We start from the raw sequence: 15,412 nt of genomic DNA on the forward strand, positions 1-15,412 counted from the left end.
TTGAACAAGCAGCGCATCAGCAGAAAAAGTGTGGATAGGTGAGAGACGAGGACGAGGCCAAAGGGAGGGGCGGGGGGGGGGCTTCGCTTTAAAAAGTGAATTAACATTACCAACAAAGTGTAGCTCTGCTACACTTTATTTCCTTTCTATAGAGTTACCTCCAGTCAGCAAAATTTCACCCAAAAGCAGAACACAGGATCGTCCTGCGCTGACGCGCCTGGTCGGCAGGAAGCGGCTGGTGGCGGCGGGGGTCCTGGGGGTCGTTATGGTTCTGGTTCTGGTCATCCTCATCCCGGTTCTGGTCAACTCAGCGGGGACGGCAGCGCACTACGAGATGCTCGGTACCTGCAGGATGGTGTGTGATCCGTATGGCACTAAATCTCCTACCAGCACAGCTACGGCGGACACGGTCAGAGACAACAGCCTCGTGCAGTCTTTACCCACTTTTATCCAAGGTCCGAAGGGGGAACCGGGTCGTCCGGGTAAGGCAGGGCCAAGGGGACCTCATGGTGAGCCGGGGCAGCCCGGTCCGGCCGGTCCGCCTGGAGAGAAAGGTCAACCAGGTAGACCAGGGTTACCAGGACCTCCGGGACCCAGCGTTGCCTCCGGTGCAATTAGTGCGGCCACCTACAGCACTGTTCCAAAGATCGCCTTTTACGCAGGGTTGAAAAAGCAACACGAGGGCTACGAGGTGCTCAAGTTTGACGACGTGGTGACCAATCTAGGAAATCACTACGATCCGACCACCGGAAAGTTCACGTGCTCCATCCCAGGGATTTATTTCTTCACTTACCATGTCCTGATGCGCGGAGGAGACGGAACCAGCATGTGGGCTGATCTGTGCAAAAACAACCAGGTAACACAAGTAGGACACAACACTAAAGCTCCATCCATGTGTGCACGGTTGGCTGATGACATACAGTGTTTGTTTTAAACACTTTTTACTTTTGTCGGAGGACGCCACACCTCACCTTCAAATTTCATCTGTTGTCTGCTGATTACAGTTAACAGTTCATACACGCAGCGGCGGCTCATATTATTCACGCATTAATAAAACAAAGAAATCAGTATGTAAGGATGATGTAATAGAAAAATAACGACAAACGTCAAAACGCTGATTATGGACGATATGTTTATGGGCTTAATGATACAAACAGTCAGAGGTCAGCATCTTAAGAGAAGAAAGGTAGTTACTGAGGGTGGATGGACAGAATTCTGAGCACTTAGCAATCGTCAGGAATACGGTTTAGAATGTGGACAATGCACTGTGGGTGTAAAGATTACCTGGAGTGTCTGTTAATTGCATTCCACAGTAGCCTACAACAATGCTCCATAATTTACTAAACCAGAACCCCCTTTAATTTCAATATGTCTAAATATATTTTACAAACACACACACACACACACACACACACACACACACACACACACACAAACACACACACACACACACACACACACATATAATAGTTATGAATATTTCTCCATCTTTTCTCACCCAATAATAGTGGTGGACAAATTATTATAGTAATATAGTAAATTGATGTAGTACATTATGAATGTGTTATATTGATGCATAATACCATGATTTAACTGATCTGAGAGAATAGAAGATGTATGAGTGTATGACTTAGTTACAGAGGATGTGTAACCAACTCATACACTATTGACTCGATTAAAGTGCAGAAATGCATCTTAGTTGATATGATGACTGCATATTTGCAGCAAAATAAATACGTAAATGAAAACATACAAAAATATACAATTTGCATAGTCACTCTCTGGTTTCCCAAATTTTCTGTCTGGTAAAATTAAATAAAAGTGTAGTCCAGCTCCATTCCAGTTTCGTTAACTAGTTCTGGGAATTACCTGAATGTCTGAACATAACTTTTTTTTTAATGTTATGTTATAGTTATGTTAATTCAGTCAGGGAAAATGAATGATATATTTTTTAAATACCTTCACAGAATGCTATTTGTTAGTAATAATGATAACATTAATAATCATAATAATCATTATCAAGACTGAGGACCTTCTGAGGCCCTTTGCTGTCCCGTCGCTAAGGCTGCGTGTTTGCTCCAGCTCAGCATCCTGCTTGCTCTGTGGTGATCAGGCTTTCAGCAGCAGATCTAATCCGGGGGGTAAACCAGTGTTGCAGCGTCGCTCTGCCAAGCACATCCCTCCTTTCTGTCAGCCTGCTACTGTAATAGTGCTCCTGACCGCAGCGAACACAGCAAACATCTCTGGGATCAAACCAGCAGAGCTGCACTCCATGACAAATCAGATGCTGAAAAACATGTTTCAATTGGGACTGCTACTGCTGAGACTTTTAAATAGGTTCAGAGGGGAAAAACCACATATCTGTGTGGATAATCAACACACGAAGGCTACCTATATCCTTGATTTGTCATCCATATTAAAGTCATTGAAATAAATCATGATGTAAAATGTTGTCCTTTTTTTTTTTTTTTTTTAAACATATCTTTATTGGTTTTTACATTCATACAACAACATAGAACACTTAAAACATATGGCAGTAATACAAATAATAATGAAAATACTAATAGAATACAGAAAAAGTAAATAAATAACTTGTCATAATAAAATAAATAATTAAAAAGGGATAAATTAAATAGACAAATTGGTCAGAGAAATTACTGAGCAATAAATAATAAATACATAAATAAAAAAATAATCATATAAAATGGTAATGATAATAAATTATTAATAATAATAATATTCTTAATATAGGTTACATCATACACTCCTATCAACACATTAAATATTTTTATTATCTCATTCTCCCATTGCCTCCTCCAAATCTCCACCCTTCAACAGTTCCAAAAATATCTTCCAAATGTCATAGAATTCAGACGCCCTCTTTCTAACAATATAGGTCAGCTTCTCAAGAGCCAAACTTGATGTTAAGTTATTCAACCATTGGGTAAAAGAGGGGCCATTAACATTCTTCCAACATAATGCAATACAGCGTTTGGCCTGCAGTAAACAAAGATCAACCATTTTTCTCTCTTTGCCGGATAAATTACAGTCCTCTGGATAAATGCCTTAAAATACATAACTTAGGGCATAGGGGTACAGGGGAAGTAGTGATTTGAGAGATATACTTTAATATTGAGCTCCAAAACTTTTGAATCTCTTCACATTTCCATAAACAATGAAATAATGTGCCCTGGTGGTTTTTACACTTATAACAAAGATCAGGTATATTAGGATCAAATTTATTTAATTGTACAGGGGAAATATATATTCGCATTATCCAATTAAATTGTATCATTCTCAATCGAGTGTTGATGGTTTGAGTATGTGTTTTTAAACATATTTTACCCCATTCACTGAGTGAAATGTCTTCTTGTAAGTCACGTATCCACTCCCGCCTCTTACTATCAGAGTTTTCCTTATGGTTTTCAACCAGCATATTATAAAACCGGGAGACCAGCCTTTTCCCAAAACAGCTTTTTGTAATATGTGTTTCTAAGGTGGATAATGGAGGTTGTTGCACCGAGTTGTTTAAATGTGCCAGAATAAAACTTCGAAGTTGTAAATACTTCAAGAAGTGTTTCTGTGGTATATCAAACTTTGCTTTTAACTCATTGAATGACATTAGAGTAAAATCATCATATACATCCTGCAATTCTACTATGCCCTTGTTCATCCACGTTTTAAAACCCATGTCATTCTTTTCTGGGCGAAGTTAGCATTCCCCCAGATCGGGGCGAAACAGGATAATCTTGGAGAGTCACACAACAGTTTTTGTACCACATGCCAAACAATAATGGTGTTTTTTACAAAAGGATTAGTAGTATCTTTCTTTAATGTTTTAAAAGAAGCTGAATATAGATAGCTATTCAATGACAAACCTTTTGAGGACCGTTTTAAAATGTTGTCCTTTTAACAAGTAATTTTTTTTGTCTATTATTTTGTTTTAAACTCAAAGTCACATACCTTGTTTAACAAATTTCTAAAATCTTCAACATTTACATTGTCTGTAGTGCAGTGATCAACCTGTCTTTCAAGATACAGGCAACTTTAAAAATAAATGCAAACACATTTCCACTGAAAAAGCAAGAGGTAAATCACCCACTGGCAAGTTGTGGTTAACTTATTGGAGAAAAGTACACCATAGCACTGCAAAATAATCCATTCAGTCACAGATTGAATTGATTATTCAACAGAAAAACATGGAGCATAATAATATTACAACTACAACTATCAAATCCAACTGAAGTAATGAAATTATGGTTCAAAAACTTACTGTAACTATCCAGTGGATTTATACTCCAAACCTGAAAATAGCACATTTTAACCAATTATTTTACTGGCATCATAACTCACCTTTAAACCCCCGTTACAGCACAGACGGTCACATTAAAGGTGAAGCTGTGTATCAGGCATTTAGTCTGTAAAAAGAAGCATGTGAAAGAGACCTTTGTCTTGATTATACCCTACAGGCATCAACCTCCTGCTGGACACAGCTGACACTCCTGGACCACACCACTGCACATTTTTTTTAAACCAACAAATACAAAAGAAAATGCAATTATGATTAATCATGCCCTTCTTGAGCTTTTTTTCTGGAATTGTGCTGCACCATTTTATGCTGAGTTTGAAGTTTGTAGAAAATCTTAAAAGTCAGACACAGACTAGCTGCAGTAGTCTGTGGGCCGACTCATATTCAGCCAGTGCTGGAATTCCAAAAAAGCAACAAGAGAGTGCAATTTCTTTTTGTGTGTGCATGAAAAGCAATAGAAATGCTCCTCAGTAGAAACATTTAAAAGTTTCTGAAATCGAGGATTGTGGATAAATGATCATCCAACTCCGACCTTCTGTGTAGGAAAAAACAGAATGGATGGCGTCGCAAAAACAAGAAGGAGACAGTGAAATCGGCTGCTGTAAGTTCCTTTGGGCAGGTCGGAAGTTGCTGTCTAAGGTCGACCGGCCCAAATGACGTTATTATTATTATTATTATCATTATTATCATTATTATTGCCTTTTAGTGGGAACGGTATTTCGTTTTTTACATGTGTATGAAAGTACATGGTAAAAGTAAGAATCAGAGAAGAAGAAAGGATGCAGGGTGGAGGGATGCATGTGAATATTGTAGAATGAACGAATGATCGAACGAACAAATGAATAAATGAAAAAACGAATGAATGAATGAACAAACCAACGAATGAATGAACAAACTAATGAATGAATGAATGAATGAACAAACTAATGAATGAATGAATGAATGAACAAACTAATGAATGAATGAATGAATGAATGAACAAACTAATGAACGAACAAACGAATGAATGAATGAGCAAATGAATGAATGAATGAGCAAATGAATGAATGAACAAACAAACGAATGAATGAATGAACAGACAAACAAATGAATGAGGCAGCTGAGGACGGCCCTGTAGCGGGCGATGACGTCATCAGCGTCGCAGTGGACTTGTGTGTAGGGCGAGTGTGGTGTTTTGCTGTAGTTCGTGTAAAGTTGGAAGAGTGTGGACTTTCAGTCTGAGTGGTGAAAAGTGATGTTCAACAGGATGAGTCCGTGCTTCGGATCACAGGGAGCAGGCTCTCCCCTGGAGACGTCGAGAGGTGATTGCCTGATGACGGTGGTGCTGTCGGAGGAAAAGAGTCCGAGGGCTGCGGGAAGCTGGGATGACTGAGCGTGACTGTTGTATGTTCGAAATGAGACGAAGGGGGGTAGAGTGGATTGGGTGTGACTTAAGTACTGATTGTGCAGAAATTGAGAAGGTAAGAGGCGTGGTCTCCGTTCCTGAACTTTGTTATAAAACTTCATCAGTATGTGTGAATTTGTATGCTGATAATTTGATGTTAACTTGGTTGTGTAATGGCTGGTAAGCTGGCAGGACCCACAATCAAACTAAACAGACAGGAAGGTTGTACAAATGAGGGATTTATTATAACTCAGGGTTTGGGGAACTGGCAGCTGCCAGTGGCCGGGGAGGGTGGGCACACGGGTGAGGCTTCAGCCAAGGTGGAGGCAAAGAGTGAACAAGGGGTTCCTTGAGGGACTGATGTTCCAGGTTGAATGGCGGGGTGCACGAGGGAGTGGGGGCACTGAGGCTGTGGTGAGGAGGGCGAGTGTGATCGCACAAAGCTGAGGGGGTTTCCACAGGAGCAGGAGGCCGGGCTGGGCAACAGCTGGATGGCGGAGATCTCTAGGCAAGGGCAGACACTGGTAATGCACGGAGACACAGATCAGGTTAGTTAGACAGCACAATATCATAAGCTCTCAAAGAAACTCAGGAAATTACTGAAGGGACCTGTTTGTAGGTCAGGTCACTGGTGGAGACAGGCTTAAGCATGGAAAGTGGGGTGGATTTGCATGGAGGCAGGGAGTTTTAAACATCTCAAATGGACCAACATACCAGGGAGCCAGCTTACGTGAGGTCACTTGGAAAGGGAGGTCCCTGGAAGACAACTAGAGCTTTTGTCCAGGATCATATTGTGGTGCCGGAGACCTGTGCATGTCGGCTAGCTTCTAGTTCCTTCAGGACAGGTGATCCTGAACCGAGGGCACAAAAACATCCTTCTCCTGTGAGGGGAATAGTGGTGGTTGGAAACCATTAGCAACCATGAAAGGTGACATACCTGTAGCAAATTTTGGCCATATTCGAGCCACAGAAGGTGGTCGCTCCAGGAATCAGGGTACCTAGCTGTGACACAGCGTAACGCTGCTTCGAGATCCTGATTAGCCTGCTCTGTCTGGCTGTTGGTCTGAGTAACATTATGACTCTTTTTCTCGTATTATTACGACTTTATTCTTGTAATATTACGACTTTATTCTCGTAATTTCCAAAATGTTATTCATTTATTTTATTTTTTATTTTTTGGGGGCTGCAGAGGAGGCATTTACAAGCAGACCCGGCATTAACTAAAGTCTGCATGTCTCTTTGTTAAAGGAGGTTTATACAAAGACCTCCATGCCGGTCAGGGGCGGACTGGGACAAAAAATCGGCCCTGGCATTTTGGACCAGACCGGCCCACCACATTCGATAACGCACACCTTTTCTGTCTTTTCGGTCTCTTGAATGTGTATATCAACTGTGCAACTCCAGAGGTGTTCACAACTCATTTTTTGCAAGTCTAAAGTCTCTCACCAACACTAAGTCAAATTCAAATTCTGACCTTAGAGCTGTACAATCCTTTATATAGGACAGTATGAAAATTGATCAATTGTAGATTAACTATAGTGACTGCCACGCAGTCATGTGGTTGTCCATCGTCTGGTGTATGGAGAAGAGTTGCAGGGTTAAGAACATTGCATCTTTTAACAGGGATGTTAGGTATGTCAAGCAGAATTGTGTTATATCTGAGCGACCTTGCTGTTGACAGGTGGGAAGTTTTCTGTTCAATCAAAATCAATGAAACAGCATGTGGTACCAGTAGGGTGAGATCAGCATAGCCTACAATGTCACGTGAGGCTATCACAGCTTTTTCAGCAGCTGCCACGGCTCTTAGACATGTAGGACGTCCTGCAGCAACCGAGTCAAGTATTGATGAGAAATAGGCTACAGGTCTCTGTCGTCCCCCATGCTTTTGTGTCAGTATTGAAGTCATGTACCCACCCCGTTCGTCAACAGTCTGTGTGAATGGTTTGGTGCAATCTGGAAGGCCCAGTGTTGGAGGACATTGTAATGCCAATTTCAAATCCACAAAGGCTTTTACGGCCTCAGGTGTCCAAATGACTTTGTCTTTTGCTGTGAGGCCCCTCCCATGAGCGAGGGTGCTTAAAAGGGCTTCAATTTCTGCATAGTTTGGGATCCACTGTCTGCAATATGACTTCATTCCTAAAAAACTCATAACCTGTTTCTTTGTTTCAGGCTGTTGAATGTTTAGGATTGCTTCAATTCGTTTGGGTGAGAGAGTTTTGCCCAAAGTTTTCACAAACTGGCCTTGTGAGCGTTATCAGCCAGATGGTTCAGGAGAGCGAGTGTGTCTTGTACACAGGCTTCCTGTGTGGGAGAGCAAATCATGAGGTCATCCACATATTGCAAAAGAGCACTACCAGCTGGTAAGTTGGGTGAATCTAGGTTGTCTTTTAATGCTGCATTAAAAATGGTTGGAGATTCAGTGTAACTTTGACAGAGCCGCGAAAAAGTGTACATTTTGGATTCAAATAGAAAAGCAAACCAAAATTGGCTATCTGTATCCACTGGGATACTAAAAAATGCATTTGCGAGGTCAACAACAGAAAACCATTTACTGTCAGATGGAACTAGAGAGAGAATTGTGTGTGGATTTGGTACATTCGGTGCTGTACAAATCTCCACTCATCGGGTTGCTCAACATCTCTGATTTTCTTTACAGGAAAGATTGGTGTTTGCACAGGAGATTTTTCACATGGAACTCCTGCTTCAAGGAGGGATTCAAACACTGGTTTGATGCCCTCGACTGCGTCTTTTTTATAAAAGGATATTGGATATTGGGTCAAATATAACCAGTTTAGTCTGAGTGTGTGTCTGTCCTGATCTGTCAGATACCATGTTTCCTCAAACACTGTCTGCTCCCTGCGAGATGTGAGAAGTGCAGTGGAGGCATTGAGATGTCATGATGTCAGTGTGTGTGTCTTTAGTGAGTGTCTTGGCCTCCTGTATCAGTGTGTTGTTGACAGAGTTGAGTGCAGTGTCTGGAATCTTCCACTGATAAGCATACATTAGGTCTTCCCTACCAACAACAGAGCATGCACAGACAGAATGGAGATTCGGGATTGAATAGGAGAGGAACAGGGTGCATATGCGTGTCCGCAGATCAAAAAGTATAAAACATCTGTAACTGAAAGTATGCAGGAATAATATATGTATTTTGAAAAGCCTGAAAAATCGTCGAAAATCCCACATGTAATGGCAAACTGTGCACTTCCTGTTGGATTTAGGTCAGTGGTGTCATTGCGTGATTTATAGGTCTTGATAAGACAAACAATTTAGTTTTGGTTCGATCGTAGTGGCCGTTTTACTGTTTCTAGGTGGCGCTAGAGAGCCCATTTTGGCACTTTTGGGGTTACTTTTTCCATTTTATCAAATTTATGGCCAGACCTGATGTGCGTGGTGAATTTGGTCTGTCCTGGAGCATGTTTAGGTGGTCAAATTTAGGGTGCAAGTGGCATTAGACTCTCCTCCCATTCATTGTCTATGGGAGCGTTTTGGCGAGGGTTTTTGGGCACTTGACATTTGAGGGCTTCTAAAACCGGACGAGTAATGAAAAAGTTGTTCAGAACTTTTGTGCAGCAGGGTGTGCTAAGTCAGCTATTTACTTTTAAAGCGCCACGATGAACGCCCTCGGACAAGATAACGTTTGTAGCAGGCCAAGAATCGTCAAAAATCCCACATGTAACAGCAAATTGTCCACTTCCTGTTGGATTTAGGTCAGGGGTGTCAGCGCGTGATTTGTAGGTGTTGATAATACAAAAAACTGAGTTTTGGTTTGATCTTTCTACGATATTCCTATCAGGCGTAGTGGCCGTTTTAGTGTTTCTAGGTGGCGCTAGAGAGGTCGACGTTGTTTTTTCCATTTTATCGAATTTTTCGCCAGAACTGATGTGCGTTCCAAATTTGGTGCGTTTTGGAGGAGGTTTAGGGGGTCAAATTAAGGCTCAAAGAGGCGGTAGAATAATAATTAAAGCTGCAATCAACGATGAACGGGCCCTCGCCCCCAATGCAGGGCTGTGTCGCCGTCGGAGGGCTTGCACACGTAGACGTCTTCATACACTGGCTTTTTTGTTTTTTTTAAAAGATTTTTTCTGGCAGTAGACAGACAACATGGGAGAGAAAGGGAGGTGTGACATGCAGCAAAGGACCTCTGACCATGATTCGAACCGGGGTATACGGCATACGCTCTAACCACCGGACCACCTGCGCGCCCTTTATATGCATGCTTTTATCGGAAGTTTCATGAATTGGTGAAACATCACTGTTCACTATGTGGAGATAGAAAAATTGCCACTAAGTAACACACACAGCCACTAATCATAAGTGAATGCAGACGAAAATCACACCCGTCCTAAACATGATGTGATAAATCTGTTAACTTTAACACTGAGGAAGATGCAGGTTATTTATGCATGGATTTAGCTGCTTCAAATTGTGTTTTGAGATGTACAGGGTTCCTACACATTTGGAATTTCAAAATTCCATACTTTTCCATACCCTAATTCTCTACCCTAGACTTCGCTGCAGGGTTTTTTTTTTCAGAGAATATGCGACATCTGAGTAAATAAATCAGTGTATCATATTTCACATCATATTTAATTATTCTTATAGGGGATTGTAGCCAAGTACCATAATGGCATGCAAATAAAAACTCAGGTAAATTCAATGCGTTGAATTTTATATGAACAGTTCAATGCTTACAATTTTTTTGTGTTCCTCAAGTTTCTGAAAATAAAACTGTAAATACTGTTTCACTCACTCACTCACTCTCTCTCTCTCTCACACACACACACACACACACTCACTCACTCACTCACTTTCTCTCTCACACACACACTCACTCTTTCTCTCTCTCTCTCTCACACACACTCACTCACTCTCTCTCTCACACACACACTCACCCACTCTCTCTCACACACACACACTCGCTCACTCACTCACTTTCTCTCTCACACACACACTCACTCTTTCTCTCTCTCTCACTCACACACACACAGACTCACTCACTCACTCTCTCTCACACACACACACTCACTCACTCACACTCTCTCTCACACACACACACACACACACACACACACACACACACACACACACACACACACACACACACACACTCACTCATTCTCTCTCTCAACAGCATGTTGAATGAGCAGACTTTGAGCAGACTTTGGCGGGGCGTCACGCTAAGTGTTGTTGATGCAGACTTTAGCTTTTAATAACTTATCATCACAAAGGTCTTAAGATGACACAGAGTCAAATCCCCGCAGTCATGAATATGATGTGATAAAGGTGTTAACTTTAACACTGAGGAAGATGTAGGGTATTTACAGATGAAGCCACTAGAAATTTCCCCTGTTTCCGTGATGGCTCCTTGACCGCCCCTTGATAGGTCCTTGACTGGCCGATAATGGAAGCAGGGGGGAAATGCGATGACGTGTCAATGAGGCCCCGACTGGAAACGCCCCTAAACTGCCTGAGTGAAAACCAGTTGCAATGCTTCATTTGTCCACGGGGAGGCGCAGGTATTAGTGCAGGAGACCCGAGTTAGTTTTACACAATAATATAACTTGTATTTACTTCTATTCTTCTTCATAAAGTAGCCTTATACTATATGTTGTTGTTATTGTCACTGTATCGTCACTATGTGTCTGTGTAATGCTGCTGCTACACTATAATTTCCCAGCTTGGGATCAATAACGTATATCTATCTATCTATCTATCTATCTATCTATCTATCTATCTATCTATCTATCTATCTATCTATCTATCTATCTAATGAAGGGTGCAATATAGTTCAATCCATTAGAAGGATGCAATTGAAGCTGCTGTGCGCCGGTAAAACACAACACAGCCTATCAATTAACAAAACGCACTATGATTAAAAAGTGCAAGCTTGTTATTCTGAGTCATGCCTGTGTAGTATGCAGTACTAGATACTAGTGTAAAAAAGACTCCAGTAAAAGCAGACGTCCTGATTCAACTCTTTACTCCAGTAAAAGTAAGACTTAGTTTAATGACTTAGAAGTCGCCAAATGACTTACTTTAACGAATTTCGTTAGTTTATATAATGCAGATTTGTAAAATATTACTTTTATGAAGGTCACAGTCACTGACAATAAACTTAGCATTTCATAATTGTGGTAGCAGCGGTGCAGCAGATGTAATGAAGTCCACGCAGCACGCTGGATGCAAACTAATATTAAGCCTTTAGCCTTTTCATTATAATGTCCATGGACATAAACTGAGTTAATTCATTGAAGATACCGTACATTTTACAGGACCTCTGACAAATCATTGTCACTGTCAAACCAAGAAATAGCCCATGTGACATACCCCGTCTAGTGATTCAAAACAGGACGCGCTATTTACTGTAATACATAGTATTTCAATGGACGGTGCAAATAATGTAAATAATGTCACGACTATTTTACTACATATTTCTTACTATTATTGTTCTTATAGTTTTTTGTTTGTTCGTTTGTTTTTTTGTATTTATTATTTATTGTTCTTTATTCTTTTCTTATTGCTGCTATTATATTCTGACACTGATACTGGGTTTCCGTTATCCGGTAATTACAAAGTCAAAAGTCAAAATGAAATGAAATGAAATGAATGACGTTGGCGCACAACGGGTTATGAATGGAGGGGGATCTCCCACTCGAGGCACCCCCCGACACGTCACTTTCTCGTAGCCAATCGTAAGCCCTGTTGAGACCGACTGGTTTACACAATCCTTCTCCTGTCGGATTACCTCCAAAATCATCATCCAGCGTGTCATTGTCAAAAGAAAGTAAAATAGATAAAACTTTGAACTCGCTTGAGAAAACACGTCTCTGTCCGTGCAGCTAACATTAACCTCAGCTCCAGTGAGTCTGTTCAATACTTTTATTTTATTGGCAATATGTTATAAAACATAATAGTTAAAATAATTTGATCATAATGAGAGCAGGCGTAATAGAGCCGTGGGAGGAAAAATTCAAAGGATTCACAGTTTGCCATGAGACATGCACAGGTGTGGGGGGGGGGGGGGGGGGGGGGGGGGGGCATTCGATTTGAAAGACAATGGAACAGGCTCCCAACCATCCCCCCAAACCCATCATCACCCCGCCAAATCCGCACCCCTTCTCAGAAAGTACTGTAGTTGCAACGGCCATGAACACTCTTGCGTGATTTGTGTGGCAATGGAACCAAATAGCCCATTAAGCCCAAACAAAAAGTTAAGCAATGATAATGCTAATAAAGTGGATGGGCTTACCTGACTTACAGCATGCACTGAATAGACCGGGGTTGGCTTGCACATTTTTCAACAATTCTACAATTCACAAATTAGCAGACGCTGAACTACTCATTCTCAGTTTTAGCACTCTGGCATAATTTGTGTGAGAATATTCAAACCAGCATCAAATGAAAGGTTAATCATCCTTTAAATTCCTTGTTTTTACGTTTGTTTCTAATTTCTCACTGTCAAATGTTTATTTTCATATAAATAAAGCTGTGTTGTCTTGTCTTGCCTTGCCTAAAATCAAAGTCGTTTACGTTTTTCCATTTCGTATAATTGATCTGAGCCTAAAATTGAAATATGAAAAGCAATTTGTCTTTCTTTTTTGTGTTAGATTCAAAACAAATAACAAAATAATCAGTCAGTAGGCTATTTAATTTTTTGATTTGAAAATGTGTTCCGATTTTTTGCAGTATGAACTCTTGCCAAATCCTGTCACGCACACTTTGTTTCTCTTTCTAGCACAAACATCCCATTCATTTTCCTTTCTTCACTGCTAAACAATAAAAACACTCTTAAAATACTCTACAGGCAAACACACTTCCTGTTAACCAAGAGAACATCATTAAACACACATTAAACTCATGGAACATAGCAGAGAACCATAGAATTATCTGTCAAGATTTGATTTCCATCATTTAACAACCTGAAGGTTGTAAAGTCAGTTATTTTCGGGTTGTATGCATTTACTTAACAAAGTTATGAAAATGCAGCAGAGTTTTTCCGCTGAAAACATTGTCAATAAGTAACTGCTACTGCTAAGACTCGAACCCAGGGCTCCCGCACTAATGACGGACACGCTGCCCGTTACGCCACCGCTCCGGTCCTGTGTTGTAACGTGTCTAACTGAGAAACTTACGCTTGTATGCATTCACTGAGGAAAGATTATGAAAATATAATACAACTTTCCCGCCAGAAATGTCTTTAGAACAAACATAAGATATGAAACCTTTCTAAATTCGCCCTTTTCTGTTGGCGTGGAAGATGAATACCCGCCATGTTTTCACGTTGTTATAGGCTACGTGTAGGGTGCAAATAGACACTCCGCATTTTTTATTCAAGATAGTCATGTATCTGTGTCTGCAAATTGTTTGCTCAGTCAAGGTCTTCCTTGAAATTTAAAATATTTTTTCTAAGTTGTGGTGCGTGCATATAAAAAGTCAGTGGGTTACGTTAGGTAGTAATTAAGTTTACTGGTTCGGATGACCAGTAAAAATTCATAGAATATGTGGGCTATTCTGTGACAGAAGCGCCATCACCTGGTCATACCCTGTATTACAATGAATAGGTGGGTTTACAGGAAAAGATAGACACGCCCAGGAGAAGGAGGGGGTTGCTGAGTCGGCTGGCAGCCGGCTGGGAGTCAGCTGCCATTCAGCTGGCTTTCAGCTTGAACGGGAACTTTCAAGGGGCTTCATCTGTATGCATGGTTTAGCTGCTTCAAAGTGTGTTTTTGAGTTTCTGATCATGTAGCTGGTATGAAAATTTGCCAAATGTTGTGGGAAAATTGTTGGCAATTGGCCATAGTGTAACTTGTAATAATAAATATGTCTATGTTATGTTTAGGGTGTTGTGTAAGGATGTTGTACCTAAATAAATGTGGAGGTGACAGACATAAATGTGCATGATTGAGAAAAAGTAAGGATGTAATTAAATGTTGATTTAAATTACATCCTTAAATGACTGATGAAAAGTCACTGTTTTAATAACTTTTCATCTCCAAGGTCTGTAGATGATACTGACATAATTTGAAGTCGCTGAGGTCAAATATGAAGGAGGAATATGGAATATATATATATATATATATATATATATATATATATATATATATATATGGAATATGCAGGCAGGAAATGGCCAAAATGACCTCAAAATCACCACTTTGACCTAAAATGGCCGACTTCCTGTTGGATTTAAGGTATGACTTTTTGGTTTGTCCGGTCATCATATATATGCATACCAAATTTCATTTTTCCACGACAAACCGTGTAGAGGGGCCCAATTTTGGCAATTTTCAAGAGGGCGCTGTCGAGCCATTTTGCCACGCCTTTTTGTGGGACCCATAAAATATATTTACACGGGACCTGGCGCGCATGCAGTTTCATGACTTCGTGAAATATCACTGCCTGTGTCCACTATGAGGCGCTAGAGATCACCCACCAATTATATGTCATGTTGTAGTGTATGATGTAAAGAACACATCCTGTAAATTTTATATAAATCGGATAATGTTTGTCATATGAGGCTGACTTCCTGTGTCCAGTAGGTGGCGCTGTGTATATGACACAGTATTGATGCAAAGACGTGTTCAGGGCGGGACCATCTACATGCGTGATTAATTTGGTGTAGATCGGACAATGTCTGTAGGAGTTATAAGGATTTTCTGCTTTTTGGCGAAGGATCGTATGGCGAATGAAATTGTCGGCACCGCCACGCCCAAACC

General features: G+C 40.8%; 1 protein-coding gene across 1 annotated transcript in view; it reads left to right on the forward strand.

Moving 5' to 3' along the window:
* Positions 1–241: 241 nt before the first annotated feature.
* The window catches only part of c1ql3a (complement component 1, q subcomponent-like 3a), a 51,020-nt gene continuing 35,849 nt past the window's right edge, over positions 242–15,412 (forward strand). The window contains exon 1 of the mRNA XM_062441472.1: positions 242–856. Within this exon, the coding sequence (XP_062297456.1) occupies positions 266–856 (591 nt within the window). The 5' untranslated portion in view covers positions 242–265. The remainder of the gene's footprint in view (positions 857–15,412) is intronic.

Source organism: Scomber scombrus, chromosome 20 (genome assembly GCF_963691925.1).
Source record: "Scomber scombrus chromosome 20, fScoSco1.1, whole genome shotgun sequence".
Taxonomy (NCBI): domain Eukaryota; kingdom Metazoa; phylum Chordata; class Actinopteri; order Scombriformes; family Scombridae; genus Scomber; species Scomber scombrus.